Below are 18,758 nucleotides of genomic sequence, written 5' to 3' on the forward strand. Positions count from 1 at the left end.
TTTATCCAACTCATCTGGGCACTCGTATCGCACAATTATCTTTGAGATACAGGAGTTGATGCTGGTGAAGGGACTTGACAGGGTGGTGCTTTGCTGGGTCAGAGGCCACAGTGGTATTCATGGAAATGAGGTTGCAGACAGAGTAGCAAATTTGGCACACTCAAACAACCGCTCAGCAAGATCTCAGCTGTGTTTCGAGGAGTGGATCTGTTCCTTGAAGTCTCTCACAGTACAAGAATGAAGAATGGACACGCCAATGGGCTGCTGATGTGCAAGAAACAGGCAAGGGGACCTTTCGAAGAAGTTTGGGACATGAAATAGCTTTTGTTGACTATGGAGTGCTGCCACGCTCAGTTGAGTGCGCTGTGTCTCGCCTGCGCCTGGGACATGCTGGTTTCTGTGCTCATTTGGCGAGATTCAACTTGGCCAATTCAAGTAACTGTTCAGTATGCAACGTGGAGGACACAATTGAGCATTTCATTCTACACTGCACACAATTCTCCAACCAACGAAGGGATTTCCGCTCAAGAATAGAAGGCCTTTCACTTCAGTGGGATCTTTCCTCAGCTCTTGGCGGTGGAGATGCCCCAATGAGGAGACGCACTGCTGCCATCCGTCTTCTGGGTCAATATTTGCACAGCTGCAATATGGTGACCAGGCTATGAAGTTCCTCAAAGTCTAATTACTATTTTTCTTTTTCTCCTCACTATTTACTGCCACACTGGTTGGTGGAAGTGCTGAAAGAGAAATACAGGGTGAAATCAACAAGTGAAGTGGAGTGATCAAAATCTGAGTTGTGCTCAGGCTGGGAGGTGTGCTACCTGCATACCCGAAGTCTTCAAATCAAATTAAAAAAAAAAAAAAAAAAGAGCATTCACCTTTGTCGAGTCTCCCTGAACAATTCAATGATTGAAATTTGAAGAGGATCTCCAGAGCTCTTCAACTTTAAATAAAGAAGAAGAGTTGAGACTTGAAAGGTGCCCCGATGCGTGAGCCCTTGAGTTGAGATAGTGAGAAGATCCGACTCGGCACTCAATTGACAGCTCTCTTCAGACTCTCCTCATAGTCTCACACCGCTGATTACCAGTCCGAGTCAAGGAATCAGGGAAGAGGGTATTCACTCACGGTCTTTGAAGTCACGGCCAGGGCCAGAGCCAGTCGGCCAGCCTGTTTGAAATTTAATGCAGAGCATATGTTCAAAATGAGTCGACGCCCAATTGTTTCTTGTAAGATTTTTTTTCTGACCAAATGAATCATTTTTGTGTATAGCCTATACTGGAATCATTCAATAATCATTTTTAACTGAAGATGTCTATATATCAATGTAGGTCTAGCAGTCTAGGCCATATTATCATGGTTAATGGTATAATTGCACAAATCATTATAATTATATTTCCTTCATTATGGTTATGCTTGATATTTTATTTCAGATGCTGGAGATTGCAGCCTTTTTTGTGGCCTCCAAGGCAGTTTGGTTGCTGCTCTTCCAGAAGAATCTGTGGAATGGCGACGTTCATTTGGCAGGAGTTCAAAGTACTGTTATTGTGTTAAAATTGTATTATTGTGTGTGGTATAGAAATTTTCTTGCAGTATTATCTCAAAAATCTAGTACAATTAGATGTCATCAAGCATGTAAAACATCTCCTTTTAGAGCTACTAGAAGACTCTGACTAGAGCTGTCCTGCCATCTCCGGAACCGCAAGATTTCTGCCAGCTGAATTACTGCCTATCTAATTGTTAACAAAAGTTCACAATTGGGCTGCTAGATTCTAACTGTATTAAAAATTTGTCACATTTAAGCTGCAAAATTTCAGAAACAAGTAAGAAAATTCCAATCCTGGATCATGTCATTATCATTAGTCATTCAGACTCTAGGTAGTCAGGCTGAGTCAGCAGTGGGCCAGTCAGCAAAGTGGGATATCTTATCTAAATAGTATGAGTTTAGCATTTGCTAAATTTCTATAGGATTGTTTGAACATGTACATCACAGTCACAATTTCACAGATGATGAAAAGATATTATTTTAAAGCAGGAAGCAAGAGTTAGTTGATCACATAGGGAAGACTTTGAGAAATTGTTAAATAGCAATAAAAATTCTATTGACTAATAAAATTATTTTCTTGGGGATGGACTAGAAATGCATAATCTAGTGATTGCTGTAAATTTTATCTGTAAAATAATATTAAATGTAGATTTCTGTTTAAATCATTTCTTGTTTCAGAGAAAGCAAAATACCAATGCACTAATTTCTCTATTTTCAAATTGCAATATTAAACTGTCATGAATGCATATAAATGTTAGAAAAAATGTCTGATAACCCTACAAAAATACTTTGTTATTTACTGCAGTTGATGAATTTTTCATACTGATTGTTAGCTACTTTGATACATTTGCGAATGACTTCAGTCATTAAAGACCTGATTAAACAAATTTTTATATTACTAGCTTCTTTGATTGACCTACCTATTATCAGAATATCAGAGTTTGATCAATTGAGAGCATGGGTTGACCATTTTAACATCTGCACCTACCACCTAATATTGATCTAAATCTGATTTAGTTGGGCATGAGGTTGTAGGCTAGTTTAATATTATTACAACACTTCTCTTTAACTTCACTCTTGTTTGTTTGTCTGTCTGTCTGTCTGCTACAAATCTTATTTATAATCAAAATTTATCACACTTCTACTTATCCTATCAATCTGAAATTTTGCAAACTTGCATAAAGTTGGAGACAATGCATGAATCAATTGACAGAATATATAATTTTAAAATTAATTTTTTTTGTGATTTGAAAAATTGAAAAAATAGTTTTTTTTTTCTACAAATCTTATACCGGTAATCGGTATCCAACACACTTTTACCTGTCCAATCAATCTGAAATTTTGCACACTATTGCAAAGTTGAAGACGAGGCATGAATCAATTGACAGAATAAATAATTTACATTTTTTTCATATATTGATATTAAAAAAATTGAAAATTAATTTTTATTACCGGTAATATATGGAAATAAAATAAGAAATTCATTGTGGATGTGTAACATAGGAGACACTGTATTCTTCAGAAGTGTTGTCTTTAAAAAGTAATTTTTAAACACATGTTATTTTATTCAAAAACACAATGCAAACTGTATGAAAAAAATTCTTCAGCTGAACTCAATATGCTTTAATGTAACAAAGTATCAATATTTATAAGAGTGTATTTTTCTTAGATATGTTAATACGTATCCCATTTTATATCTATGTCCTAATTTCCAGGTTTGTTCACATTGAAGTGGACTTTGTGCCCTACTCTGAAGAGTGCCTGGTGAAGGAGCCTGGCTGCAGTGTGCTGCAGCTACCCGTCCTATACACCTACTGGACTGATTGCACTGTAATTCCTTAATTTCCTTGTTAAAATGCATAAATCCTGAATATTGAATCTTAATTTTTTTAAAACAGAGAATGAAACTTCACCGTTTATTCACCATTTTAACTACAGTGTCGTTGAAATGTAGTTCAGTTATTTCAATAAAAACCATCAAAATGGTTTGTTGCTTACATAATGAAGTGTTTAATTAGGAATTTCATGTGAGTGTTATACATTTAATTCTATACCTAATTACCTATTTATATGGTTTCTTTACTTTGCATTAATTAGTACCTATTAATCATGAATAGTCTTGGTTTCACTTTGACTACGTTTAGAGTTTGTCATTTTAGTGCTATGATTGTTTGAAGTCTGCGTGCTTCTTGAAGGAATTTCATCAACTACTTGAAAAGCATATCCAAATTTAAATCCTAAACACTTCAAAGTTATTCTGAAATAATGATGCAACTGAATGCAACTGAATTCAGTTGCATATGTTAATTTCAAGTTAATTCAGTTGCATTCAACTGTGTTGAATGCAACTGAATTCAAGAAACATCCAAACTAATTTCATTTCTGTGTCCATAGGCCCTAGTAAACAACTTCTGTATTTATGATGGAGAAGTTTTCGATTTGAAACTTTAAATTCTATTTATATCTTATATATTGCCATTTATTTCCAATGTTGTGGTATGAATCACAATTTCAAAAATATTATGTGATATGTAAAAAGAACTTCACAATAAAATCTCGTTAAGGAATCATCAAAACAATTGAATACATTGTACGTGCAAATTTTAAATGGTTCACAAGTTATTCCCTAAACTTTTTGCTACTTCTTAAAAAATTTTGTATCTTTTTGATTTGGCAGGACATCGAGACATACAAGACTAGCTTACGAGAGAAGGTCCAGAAATGGGTTGGCGAGCTACGCGAGCGTGGCATTAATGACTGGATGGTTGTTGTGGTTGGAGCGCCAGATGCGCGAAAACCCAACAAACTCTTGCCGCGAACTACCGTGCTCGATAAAATGAAAACTGACTTTGGTGGCAAACAGGCGGAGAGGTTAGGAAAAAAATATTCTTGATGGCTCAGGCTAATGTCCTTTTTTCTTATTTAGAATTAATGTTTTTGCCTAATATTAACATTCTATTCAATTATTTGGGCTGTACTTTACCAATATTGTTGCTAAGGTTGGAGCTGACCAAGTGACCTCTCTTAACAGTACTACTTCATAACTAACACAAGCTGTCATGAAAAATTATTGCATTCATTGTGTAATTTGTTGTGCAGGTTACTTTAGGCTAAGCATCTTTGGTTACTAAATTGCTGTAGTAGTTTCATATCATGCAAGATTTGATTATTATTTTTTGTTTCTGCACCAGATAATCGCTAAGATTTGCAATAGCTATTTCATTGAGGTAATAAATTTATTCGCAATTAAACCCAAACAATATTATTCTACTTTGTAAATGGCATCATAAAGAAAAGTTACATGGTATGAGTTGTATTCTATTTTGTATCCATAGTGTACTCTAAAAGAGTGGGACATGAATGAGAAAAGACTAAAAAAAGTTTTACAATTTGTTGTTGGAAAAACTTTTTTTAAAGATGAAAAATTTCGCCTCTGGCAGGTGCGTGTCGCTGTATGAACCTGTCAAGACTGACTCGCGGTCCATGGAGTCCTGGCAATCCCTGCTGGCCAAAATGCGCAGCCTGGTCATGGTGGCCTATAACCGCGCTCTCAACAAGTAAGTACACGTGCAGTTTTTTCTATAACGTTATAAATAAATATAGAAATTAACTTCATTTCATTTTTGGTCCTCATGAAGCACAGCAATGCATTGTATTCAAGTTGCATGACAAGTTGACAAGTTTAGCATTCAAGTTGAGTAATAAAAATAATAATAATTCTGTGGGAAAGTCAATTTATGAATCATTTTGAATCTACATTAATACTACCGGTACCTCAAATTTTGATAGGCATATTTTCAATCTTAATAATAGTAAGTTTGTATGGAGAAATCATGTCTAATTATTTATTTCAGTATCAAATCTTTTTACAGTTGCTAATGAATCCGTTCTACTGCGTTTTATTATATTTGTCCTAGTTTCTCTCACCAGCTGTAAGGACATTCCTATTGAAATTAACTAATTAAAATTTCAATATATTACCCAATAATTTATCAATTTTGTCTGATTAATGATTAATTTTGTTCATATCATCCTCATATAAGGTTTGAAGAGAGTATGCGGGCTGAGCGAGAGCGACGCACAGAAAAAACATGGAGTTTTTGTGAGTATTTTAGCATCCAAGAAGAGCTCGCCGAGGTGATGCTGCTACTGGGGGTAATGGATGAAGCCCTCGTGCAGTATGACGAACTGGATGCTCTTCTTACGCAGTTTGTTCTCAACTCTGCGGCAGGAGGTGCGTTATATCAGATAAAAAAAATTTCAAATGTTTCTCCAACCTTGAAATTTTGCTTCCTATGTTGCTTATTTTTTTTCTAAAAAAAATGTTTGCTGAAAGCATGAAAATTACTTTATATTTGTAGTTATCAATTGTAAAAAAAAACTTTTTTGCTCCATCACGTTGTATCTGTATGTTATTTAGCAGTCCATTAGTCTCATCAACCACATTTGGCACAAATTTTTCTATTGCTAAACATGCGAATTTTACCTAGATACGCCACTGTGGCTAACAAAATTCACGGAGTCGTGCGAGCGATGGGAAGGCCTCTTTATAAGCACTGAGCTCAACAAAAGACTCCAGGAGAAAATCCATAGCGGAGAAACTTCTCTGCTGCAGCTTAGAAACTACCTCTTCCAGCAGCAAGCCGCTGTGCTCCTCAGACTCAATAAACCATGGGAGGTGAGAATGCTCACTCATACTGGCAAACATGAGCTCGTTTGGTATTATTGCAGTTAAACTGGTATTTCATTGCACTTTACGTGATCTGATTGCCTTGGGTGCATCACTTGTGTATATCGTAAATATTTTTATTGCTGCTGAACCAAATTTTCATCTGTGCTGGTTCCAGAAATATTACGTTGCAAGTGTTCCTGAGAAGGTTTTTAGCATATTTTTTTTAATAAAATCCATGTAATAATTTAATATCAGAGCGATTAATGGAGTATCAACGAGGATATTTCTTCATAATTAAAAGGAAGAGTTGAAAATTTTATTTTTGAATTCAACTATGGGAAGTGTGTTTGAAAAAAAAAACTTTACAATGTGTTAAGCTTTTCGAAAAACTTTTAGTTTTATTTTCCTTGGATAATCATTTATTTAGTTGCTCATCTGTGATAAGCTGCGTATACGAGCTGAATGGGGACTAATTGATTAAGTCATTAGGATGCCTAAAGTCCCAATGCACTGATTTGCACTCCACGAATCTGCCTGAATCCTTATACATCTGAAAATTTTTGGTATATTATGGTCTAATTTTATTTTGCAACGAGGATACCGATTTTTGTATTCTCTGTGACTAAGATAAGACTTTGATAAGGCAAAAAGTCCCTGGAACGGTAAAAGAAACAGATGAGTGGCTGCATTCCATACAGCAACCACTTTATGAATATCGAGGGCAATAAACTATGAGGCTGTGACGCCTGTAGGCGTGGAATCAATACAAAGAAAGTGGTAGACAGCAATGAACAGATCTTGCTAATTAAGAGACTTCCTTCCAGGTTGCAAGTCGGGCTCTGAGTTTCCTGCAGAACACGGCCAATGAGCTGCAGATTCTTCAGGTTGGCATTGCCCCGGGCGGCGTCGCGTGCTGGGGGTTCCTCTCTTGCCTCGAAGTCATACATTCGCTGGCTCGCTGCAGCAGCAGCAGTGGAACCACCAGCCCCCACACTCGCCACATTGCTCCCCTGTGGGCCTATGCTAGAGAAAAGGTGGGAGAAACAAGGGAATATTCGTCTCTTATCAGAGATAGGTATTGTAGGTTTCGTAACCGGGAGCACATTTAATTTGCCAGAGATGAGGTACTTGCCGGAATAGGGAAACATTTGCCTCAGGTTAGGGTTCATGTGGCCATCGATCGTAATGTCATAAATGAGAGAGTCGTCACCGTCACTGGGTGACATGCGGATCATGTCTGAGATGTACGGAGTATGCACCGGTTGAGGGAGGCACTAAGGCCAGATCACTGGTATGAACATCGGTAACTTTGCTAAGCTATATACAAGTATTAGTAAATTATATTTCTGTGCCAGACGTGGTGCACACGATGCGGGAATAAATTAGCAAAAAATGGAAAAACTTGATAAAAATAATTAAAAGAACGAACTTTATTATTACAAAATTTACCTATGGTAGTGAACGAGAATTATGAAAGTCAATTGATGAGCAGCTACAGGAACTGGGCAAACTGTGTGGACTGCATCCTGACGTAGAAGGCAGTGAGAAGCTTCATGCTGTCGTCGCCCTTGTATGTGGCATGGGCGACGACCCTCACGCGGACAACGTAGGGCGACGCCCTCACCAGGTGGACGGTGCCGCCCCCAGCGCCGTCAAGGAACCTGAAGGGGCGGATGATGGAGCCTCGACCTTCAGCGTGGCCATGCTCGAGCAGGATGGCATGTCGCCCATGACAAGACTTAAAGAAGCGTTGTCTTCCAAGGAAGCGTTTAGGAAGCACTATCTAGTTAGTCTATATTATCTGTGTTCTTGTATGATGTATTCAGGAAAGGCCATCCAACACTAGGCACTTTGTTGTATTATTGTTAGAATACATGTCATTGACCAAGTAAACACTGTCGTTTCGGTGAATATTCAGTTGCAATTTTAATGAGAAATCTTCCGCATTCCGTCTTATCCTGTTGTCATTAGTAATTTATCACTAGAATATTGATTCTAATTCAGTAATTTGGTGAGTCCTGGCAATTCGAAATCTCTGTATCTCGAGTCAACGTTTTAGGCCAGATAGTTCATCCTCTTGGGGCCGTTCTCTTCTATTGTTGCCATTGCTTAAAATTTATTTACGTACCGATTTTGTACAATTTGTGAACTCTTTTGCTTAAATATTTGTTTTTTTTTTTCATTTAATTAGTTGTATTTTTTAAATACACCGTTATCTGAAACGTAACGTAGTTCAACAACATTTCAATACTAGTGTTCAACACTACCAACATTTCAATACTAGTGTCTATGACTTTTGAATAGAGCATCGGGTTATTTCTAATTATTTGAAAGATGTGAATTGGTCACACAAATCGTAATTTTCAATCTGATACAACTGTGAATTTGTATGTTTTCAGGAGCTCTCAGAAGTTGCAATCAGCACCTGCAAACATATCGGACACGTGCGTTGCGCCCGGCTGATTGGGCGCGACCTCGCTTCCTTTTACCTGAGTCTGGGACAGCCCCAACAGGCAGCCAACTTCTTGGGTGACTTGCTACATAGCTTCACTGATGGTTGCTGGCCTCTGCTAGCTGCCGACACCAGAGACAAACTCGTCATCTGCTACACAGCTATGGCAGACTGGCCCAAGTTAGTCACGGTACCCTCCTTAGTGGCATTGACATGATAAAAATTATCTAAATCTGTTCTATTCTCCATTTTGCGTATACAGAAGCTTGTTTCCGTGATTTTTCACATTTGTATCCAAATAAACCGAACTATATGTGTTAAACACAGAAATTTACGATTAAATTGCTGTGCATGGCAAGGTAAATGGACCATATTTTTGGCCATGGTATATGAAGCTATTGGATGGCTGCAGGCTGCTGCGTGTGGGCATCGAGCTGGCGTGCTGCTCTCAAGTGGCGCACGAGCGACGCGCTGCTGCGTTCGGTGCTGTGCAGCGAGCCATCACGGAGCTCAGTGAAGGCAGGATTTTGAAGTGCTGATAATGAACTCAATGTATTTGAGTGGATCTCTCATTAAGTTGCATAACAATGATCATATCTCTCTTAGAGATGCATCAAGATTCATCCAGCTTATATTGCTCTTGCATCGTGATGCACTAATTTTAGGTTTCAACATCGATCTCGTCAAGATCCTTTAACCTTAACTTAAAACATCAGTCTCATCATATGTATAATTTTGTCAAACTAGATCAGTCGTCAGAAAAAACATCGAGATCACGATGCATCAATCTCTTAATGAAGTATGTATCAAATATAAAAATATTTCCTGTATAATACCAATTGTCATTATTTATTTCTATTATAATTTTCCCAACGAACATTGATCTAAGCAATAATGAACAGGTTACAAAAAAAGTAAATATTGTAGTTGAGACATAACAGTTGCATCATTATAATCAATTAACAGAAAACATGAGCGACAGAGGTTTTAATGACTGGTTTGCTGACATTTAAACTCCATCCAAATTCCAAAGAAAGTAGGTTTTTACTATCTATTTTCCTTAGAATCGCAAATGATACAATATAATTTAATTTCCTAACTAATTTCTAGATATAATAATTGCAGTAATTTTTAAACGCGGATTCCTAATTTAATTGTATTACTTTCAACTTCTTTGCTGTAAACTTACCGTCACAGGTGCAGGCTCTCGCCGACCCGACACCTGTAGTTAACAATGTTACAATAGCTTAAGCACACTCCGGCACTCAATCAACAACTTTTTAAATTGATAAGTGCACACCTTTGCCTAGCCGCTATCCCGTACTGCCTGCTTCAAAGTAGAGTACCGGACTAAAGGAAATCTCCTGAATATAATATTCAAAATTGATATTTCAAACAGAAATAAATAATTCTTTGGAAATTTATAGAATTCTCCAAATTAAATCTATGGAAAGGGGGGACAGTGCTTCTTGATCTGCTCCTTGTGATGACACGAGTGTAACAGAATTCTCGGTTCTGTTTTTAAAATGATATTTTGGAAGTTGAATGCCGACCCTGCGTTTCTTGCATAGTTAATGTGTAATCTTGTATTATGACTGAATTTCTCGAGTAAAAACGTCTTTTTCGTGTTTACAGGAGGAGACTCGGTGTACCTATCAGCTCAAGACGTGGTGAAGGTGGAGGAGGTGAGCATCACGTCACATTCCCCTCTGACGGTCGGCGCCACACTGACTGCAAACGTTAAATTGCGCTCCTCGCTACCTTTATCTTTGGCGTGAGTGTCTCGTCCATGTTTCTCTCATTATAAGTTATTCCAGTGCTTTATATGAATAGTATTTTGTGGAAAAACTTGTTTTTGTGCTTAGTTTTTAATCCCAAAATATATATGTAATTTTCTGGCCGCAGGTTTGGCAGCGTTGAGGTGCTATTGAAGCTCCAGATGCCGGACGACACCGCAAGCGTTGGCAGCAGCGGCAGCGGCGGAGGACGCAAGCGCAGCGGCGACCCGTCCCGCGTTGAGCGACGAGTGTCGGCCGTCGTTGGTGGTGCTGTGCATAAGCACTCAACCGTTGCTGTCATGAGGTGATGTGTGATGACTGTGATAAGGTGACGTGTATCAGATGTCTTACAATATTGACAATGAGCTTTAAGCACTATATCTCTCAGAGTCACTGTATCTCTCAGAGTGAGTTAGCATTATAGAGATAAAGAGAGTTCATTTTGTAGAGCCTCCCAACCCATGTCCGATTTCATGTGCTTTCCAGAAACAATATGCAAAAATGTCACAGATTAAGACATTATCCCGGAATTAGCCCTGCAGCAGCCACGCTAACAAGTTTGTTGTGCTGCAGAAGCAACTCGGCAGGGAGCGAGTCGAGCGAGCGCCGCGTGGTAGGGGAGACTGAGGACGCCCCTACCGACAGGCTGCACATGAGCCTGCATTTAGACTACAAGCAGGACAACACGCTCGCCTCGGCTGCCGTCCACTGCGCCAACACTCATGCCGCTCTCAGGTCCTCATTACGTTCCTCACGTATTTACTTATCTATTGTGACGTTTCTGCAATTTTTGCCCTCGCAACATTTTCTCAATTCATTACAATTTCTGCTAAATGAGTGTGATAGTAAACCTGATTTAAAATATGCGCCAATGGGCTTTGAAAATGTTTGCCATTGCTTAAAGTTTGAAAGCATTTAGTTGTGACTTTCACTCATTTGGCTCCAAACAGGACGCAAAATAAACGAAATGGATTTGATTATAAATAAATAAAAAACTATGAAATGTTTTTCATCCTCAGGTGCCTATTTCTTTGGTATTGAAGTTCTTTTGTTTGTGTTTGCAGCCGCCGCGACAGCCACAGCAGGCTGTCGTGCGCAGCAGAGACCGCGTCACTCACCAGGGAGAAGAGCGACGTCGTCTTGTGTGCTCGTGACGTTACCGTCACTCCCGGGACTTCGTTTGTCACGCTCTCAGCGCAGGTAAAATCAATTATGATTCCTCACAATATTGACGTCAGATTTGTATCAATACTTACTTCGAAATTTTGTCATATGAAAAGTTAAACTTTTCTTAGCACTAATTTTGTTATGCGAGTGATGGACTCCGAATTTTTTTTGTGCTGTAAGCCGGTTCAAGTTGCATTGCTGAGAAAAAAATTCCATTCACTACATTAGCGTTGACTCTGGAACATTATCGCCTCGTTTAAATATGCTTTGGTCTTGATTCTGTGTATTTTACAGGTGCCCCATAGAGGATTACTGTCCTGCAAAGGTGCCGTTCTGCGCAGCCGCTGCCTAGAGCTTGTGCAGCATAGCCCGCCTAACCTAACCGGCGCAGGTAGTACGCTTGCAGCATCTCTAGATCTCATGCTACATGGCTTTCACAAGCGCAAGTATTGGCCATGCAGCATTGCGTGTTGTTATTGTAAATCGGTAGGAAAGTGCCATACCACAAATATAACGCAGTAGTAGGTCATTCTCAAAGTTTTGTGTTCTGCCATAAAAATTGTTCATATCTCGTTTATATATTTCATTGTTGATGGCTTTACTGGCTTGTAATCTTTGAGTCATCCAGGTGGGAAGAATATAATTTTTGTGCGAATCTAACGGGTAAGAAGCAAACATGCTCTTGAAAATAAAAAAATATCGCGATAACAAAATGTAGGCATTCACTTAGAAAGTAGGATTTCGTGCTTGTAGGATTTCGTACAAAATGAATGCTCCGCGGATTTCATGCCGATGACAATTCTTTGGTACCTCAACAATAAAAAAAGGAACTACTATCCTACCAGAAGTTGAGCTATATCAAACGTACAACCTATATACGGTAATAACAACAACGTGTGAAAATCAAAAAGAGGGTTTAGAGTGACTCTTACTTAAGAAATAAATGGCTTCAGGAGGAGCAGTGGAGGTGCTGCAAATGGCACCTCGCCTCGCACTCGGGCGTAAAAGTCGTGAGCTGCTGGCCGGTCTGCCGCAGCAGATGTTGCTCACCGTCCACGCCGGCACTGCTCCGATCCTCCAGGTACCAAATTAACTCCATAATGCTGCACCAGGGACCGTACTTTACATTTTAAAACATTTTCACGAGTGTTTAACTGCCTTTCGAACTAAACCCAGACAGCCTTTCGAAGTGACAGCCTTTCGAACTAAACCCACTGATCACAGACGAAAAATCGGCTGTTACGTGTACCTAGGCCGCTACGTGGACTTTACAGATTTTTGAAGATGAATAATTCTGGTAGCTGATGATAACATGTTGATCTGCTCCTTGTAATGTAAGCCTTTAATTCCCTGTATACCAAGATTAAATTTGATTGCCGGCTTTAATATGTGACTGGCACGAACGAAGAGTTGCCTCATAGATCGTGAGCGATTTCTAACAACAACAACTTTGTTTAGAGCCACTAACATGGTCGTATTTTAGTATTATTGGTTCGTTTATCGTGATTTTATAAGATTTTTATACATCTGACATTGCTTATATACTTTCTATTTTAATTTTAGTCTAAAGTATAATGTTGATTTGAATAATTCATCACGTGATTTGAATAATTAATGTATGCGTGGACAAGAAGTCGCATGATTAACAATAAAATTTATTATTTAAACTTTTCCTTGTCTTAGAATTATTTTTTGATGCATATTTTGATTGGATTGATGCATATGATGGAAACCTGCATGGTAGCAGCTGGTGGATTTACGTGCTGGTTTTTATGTGCAAGTTTTGTTCCGTAGGACACGCCTGTGGAGTTGAGATCATCACGCGGACTGCTCTTGAGCCCAAGTGTGTGGAACGTCACTGAAGACGGGCGTCGTCTCGTCACCACTTCTGATCTGTCCCATTCAGACCTTCGCTGCGGCAAGAATACTGCTTCTGCCCCTGATCCTCCCATTACTGTTCCCTCTGCCTTTGCTCCTACTACTGATGGTGTCACTACATCTAACATTCCTCCTGCCGCTGTTTCCGCCCCTGCCACTGAAGTCACCTCTGCTATTGACGCCACTACTACCACAAATTCAACACTAGCCACAGACGTCATCTCTGCCCCTGCAGCTACTTCTGCCGCCACCACCCCGAAGTCCAGTCACGTAGCTAGTGAGAGCGCTGGTTGCGGTGGTGCGGACGAGCACGAAATGGTCCGCGAGCTGCAGGTGCTGCTGCCCGCAGCGCCGATGCTGTCGTCCGTCACGCTCGAGCTTACGGTGCTGGCGCTGCTCGGCCCTCAGCGCGACACCAATGCCGTCGACCACATCGTATGGCGCGCTCAACCTTTGTACCTCGATTCATTTCGTATCTGATTCTTGCCCATTGTTTGATATATTTCAGTTCTTAAATCAACAATCACATTTTTAACTCGTCTAGACCGATGTTATAATCCTCAATCCTTGATCCGATTATGAATTAATTTGTGATTATTATAAGAATTGTCATTATTGTTTATATTCTTGATGAGCATTACCTTTAAATTTTTCTACAAGTGTATTTTCCAAGTCATCAGCTTTTGTATAACCAATCCTCCTTTGGAATTCGAGTTCTAACATAGGTAGATAATATAATGCTTTCGAACTATCAAATGAACTTATTGAAACCTTTTTTAAACTCCTCGCTAGTAGGTTTGTTTCTCTGACAGTTCTGGTGCATGTTTAACATAACTTAGATCATATGTCGTAAAATTTTACTATACCGAAAAAAAGAAAGATTAAATTTACTCGGTTATTTACTTAGTTGTACCTAATTCTCATTACAGTCGTCCATGTTTGTGCGTACAGGTGTCCATTAGCAGTCCAATGCTGCAGCAGCCCAGACAAGATATTGACGTTCACTTCAGCCCACCTTTCTGTTCCGTCTCCAAGTTACACACCGCCAACATAAAAAAGTTCTTCCAGGTACCTAATTTTGTAGAGGCAAACTGCAACGTTTGCGTTGACAAGCTAAATCGAGTTTTTGGAATTTCACCTATAATACGTATTCATTGCCTGGTATTGACTTGATTTTTTAGTGCCTTTACCTTCACTAGTAGTCAATGCTAGTGAACATGAGGAGTAAGTAATTATCCTTGTGTATATTTATGTTAAACGTAGGAGGTGACTCAGCTAGTTTGCGTTCTCCAGGTTAAGGTGACTGGCCTCGTGAGCGAGTGTCTCGAACTGAGGGATCCCAGCCTGCGTCTCCAGCAACCATCCTCTCCAAGCTCACCTCTGCCACTGACAGCTTTCAACACTCCGAATCAGATTTTGGTGAGAGTAATATTATTCGAATTACTGTTTTTTGAATGGTTAGTAATAAGTGACATGTCAGTAATTCAAAGAAACAGCTATTCACGTAACACGGTTCGTGTAACCCTAAAAATTTGCTTGAATATAACATTCCACTGTCTGAAGCTGTAACACAATCTGGGAAAAAAATCTGGATTGTCCTCCCACTCTCCTGCCTCACGGACCTCACTGTGGGACAGTCCTGCTCGGGCTGCTGACTTTTTGACCTCCCTTAGTTTGCTTATCTCTCGTCCGCCTCAACTACCCCAGGCGTGCCTAAATGTTCGTCGCTACAAGCAAGAACATGAGCTACCACGTACACGGATAATAATAGCGGATAATGCATCCAGCTTTAAATAGACCCCGATGCAACGAAATAAACTACCTCAGTGCTATTTCCATTATTTAACCACACTCGAGAAAATTTAGGAAAATCCTACAAAGGTAAAAAACTTATTTCTCAATCATTTATCAACAAAGCACGCTGATTCATCACATTAACACTGATGGTTCAAAATCAAACGCGGTGTATAGTGAGAAGCGCTGCTGCGCCCGTCGTTACAATAGGATCAGGGTTGCGGAACTACTTATCTAAATTTTTTATAGAGCTTCTTAGAGCCACCTGTAATCTAACTATTCTCGACAGCTAGCTTTATTACATGACACTCAACTATATTCATTTCGTAGCTCAGGCACTGAGATCAATAGAAAGAATAGTCGCAAGTTCGTAACTCCGTCAGTCAATCACTCAAGATTTTTCAAGATAAACCTACCAATCACAGATGCGAAATCTGCCGCTGCTCGAGGTAGCTGCAATTATCGCATCATCGAAATTCAAGCAGGCGACTTTGCAATTTATCGGATAGGACGGGATTATAGAATTATCAATTATCGGATGTTTTCTTACCTTTGGTAAGAATGTTTCTGATTACCCAGACAAGATTCTTACTTACTACATTATTGGTCACTGTTCAGTGCCGGTATAACAATACCACATGCAACGATGAGCAGACGGTGAGCAGCGAGCAGTCGTGCAGTTACATGTGGGAGCTGGGGGTAGACTACAGCACAATGGTTACGCCGCCTCTCAAGCTTGAGTTTGGAGTTCAGTACAGCGCCCCTAGCGCCCAGCCTGACGCTGCACGGACTTACCGCTGCACCTTTGACCTCTGCGACTATAAGGTATCATACCTAATAGTATTTAACCCTTTATCGCTCATGATTGACAATTGGTACATTTTTTATATTTTTTGCTGATTTGAGCTCCGGTATAGATTATCGATAATGATTTTGAATAGCTGTTCTCCTTGGTCCATTGTGCATTTATTGGAGCCCTGTTTCTCGTCACTGATATAATCATTTTTCTTTAAATTCAGACCATGATGACCGTAAATGTAAGAATTTTGAGAAATTAATAGCTGATCCTCATTCGAGTTCGTTACAAAATATTTATATAACAGTATCTAGTAGATCAATACGTTCATCTAAAATTCACTATTGAGTACCAACTAAGTACAGTTGATTGTCAATTTAGCCTGGTATAATCAGATTTGTTTCCTATGTTTTCAGACTGTATTTACGATCAAATCACGAGTGGAGCCAAGCAAGGGGTCGGAGTTTTGTCGTGCTGGGTCCATGTGCCACTTGCTCATCACTATCGAAGCCACTCCTTTCCCTTCAAACGACGCACTTCCAACGGGTAAGCCTGTCCCTGCTCATCGCAAACGTCTCCTTGAATAACTCAATATCCAACAGTTACCTCACCCCGCTCGTTATTCGAACATCAATCAAACGCTCCTATTTACTCATGGTTCAAATGGTGACTCTACTCACGTTGGGTGAGATATTTGACTGTCGAAACACACCCTCCGAGCCATGGGGGTGGATTCCACGCGCGTCCAAAAAAGAGATAACATGAGGATAACAAGATACAAAGGAATAACAAGATTCCGAATTTTTTTAAAGCCAGTTTTCACGATGAAGCCATTTCCTAGATCTAAGAATACATATATTTCATGTCAATTCTTGTATTGTTAACGATATTTACTTTTCTTCGTGTTAATTTTTAGCTTTTCTGATGTATATCAGGAGAATAATCCTAAAGAAATATTATGCCGCTTTTGCGTCATGTGCTACCTAGTTACAGTTTGCTCAAAAGTGTGTACCTATACATTTGTAAGCGATATTTGATTGACTTTAACTCCACGTTATGATGCGTCATTTTTCAGAAGTTGTCACGGGTGAGGACGGAGTGACAGGCAGACAAGACCGTAAGATTAGCGGTGCCGGGGACAGCGTGTCCTACGACTCCATAATGTACGAGGTGCTCGCTGACCAGACCATGTGGGCGGTCTGCGGGCGTACGTCTGGTGAGTGGGTCAAGTTTTGTTGCAAGTTTGCTATCTTGACATGAGAATGGTAAGCTATACAGCCGATAATGAAGATTATAAATTGGTCAACCACACATCCCGCATACTGTTTCTAAATTCAGGATATTAATTTAAACCTTCAATAATGAAAGCAACATGTTCTGGTGCCTCTTGAAATCTGTATATTGCTGAATTTACATATATTCACGGTTGATATGATTTTTAACACTCTTCCAATACGATCTTCAGAAAAAAGTTTGTATTAGAAATTCCTCCATTGCCAACCTTCGTTTGCACAAGATCAATTTAGCTACAAAATTACGATCTTCATGGGAATGTTGAAGTATGATATTTTATTTGACGCAATGCCTCTAATGTGTGGTCTTCATAATTTTCCTCATGTGCTCTGTAATTATATTGAAGTTTTCAAATAATTATGAACACTGAAATATTGTATTAACTGCATGTAACGTGGTTGTTGGTTTGTCTAGGCGTGTTGTCTGTGGAGTGCGCTAGTCGACGCCAGAACGTAACGCTGGACGTGATGCCGCTGTTGGGAGGCTTCCTTCCTCTGCCTTCAGTGCGGCTATCCAAATACATCCCTGCTGACGTCAAGCGCCCTGACTCCGTCGTCGGCACGGCCTCTTCTATTCCTAAACTAGAGCCTTTTGCTCCCGGACAGGCAAGTCAATTTAAAAAAGTAGTTATTATTTAAGGAACTTATCGCATTAAAGTTTTAATGAGGCATCGAAATAATGTGTTAAATTTTAACAAAACGGCTATTTTTATTTCGATCATATTGCGTGAATGGAATATTGAAATATGAGCAGTAAAGAGATCGCCGATTATTCTGTTTGCAGGTGTACAACTTCAGTAAAGGAACGCAGGTACACGTGCTCACTGCCGTGACAGGAGGAGGCGCCCACGATGTAACCTTGCCCTGAGACGCTTCCAGCATGAAAATCATCCTCAGATATAGTATTAAAGGAGCGATTATAATTTGCAATTATTATTATAATGAACCGATAAAACAATGAAATTTATCCTTCACCTACATGAGAAATAATCAGCGATATTATTTATTGTGCGCGATGTTGACTTGTTTTCTAGCTGTGCGATTTACGGTGGTACGAACCCTTCCCAATTTATGTCCTGTTACCGCTACGTTCAGATGATTTAATCAGTGTTAGTGTTTAATTTTTTTATATTTATTGTTTTGTACTCGTTAACTCTATCACTTAACGGTTCCGCTAACCTAGCATATTCCTGCTTATTATTAAATAAAATGTTACATGAAAATGGTCCACTAAAGGCTGTTCATTAGATCCTTCCTACGCTTTCTTCACATAACGGAAACCACGCCCGATCTGCATTTTTTTACAAATTTGCGTGGATTCTAAAACTTGTGAACTCTCATTTGGTGCAAGACGAGACCTCCAAGATCTGGGACCATATTACTCCT

At 39.4% G+C, this 18,758-nt stretch overlaps 1 protein-coding gene across 1 annotated transcript; it reads left to right on the plus strand.

Annotated features, from left to right (window-relative positions):
• Nucleotides 1–406: 406 nt before the first annotated feature.
• Nucleotides 407–18,602, plus strand: LOC108667730 (trafficking protein particle complex subunit 10). Its single transcript, XM_018154789.2, has 25 exons — nucleotides 407–1,226; nucleotides 1,431–1,533; nucleotides 3,259–3,373; nucleotides 4,221–4,414; nucleotides 4,984–5,100; nucleotides 5,587–5,777; nucleotides 6,034–6,221; nucleotides 7,040–7,249; nucleotides 7,708–8,001; nucleotides 8,615–8,847; nucleotides 9,080–9,186; nucleotides 10,303–10,441; nucleotides 10,573–10,749; nucleotides 11,019–11,180; nucleotides 11,510–11,645; nucleotides 11,907–12,003; nucleotides 12,566–12,693; nucleotides 13,407–13,925; nucleotides 14,442–14,558; nucleotides 14,784–14,909; nucleotides 15,939–16,109; nucleotides 16,497–16,626; nucleotides 17,156–17,296; nucleotides 17,788–17,978; nucleotides 18,157–18,602. Exons 1-25 carry the CDS (start codon nucleotides 1,193–1,195, stop codon nucleotides 18,238–18,240), a joined length of 4,104 nt encoding a protein of 1,367 aa, XP_018010278.1. The 5' UTR covers nucleotides 407–1,192; the 3' UTR covers nucleotides 18,241–18,602.
• The last annotated feature ends 156 nt before the right edge of the window (nucleotides 18,603–18,758 follow it).

This window comes from Hyalella azteca, unplaced genomic scaffold (genome assembly GCF_000764305.2).
Source record: "Hyalella azteca isolate HAZT.00-mixed unplaced genomic scaffold, Hazt_2.0.2 contig16078, whole genome shotgun sequence".
Lineage (NCBI taxonomy): Eukaryota > Metazoa > Arthropoda > Malacostraca > Amphipoda > Hyalellidae > Hyalella > Hyalella azteca.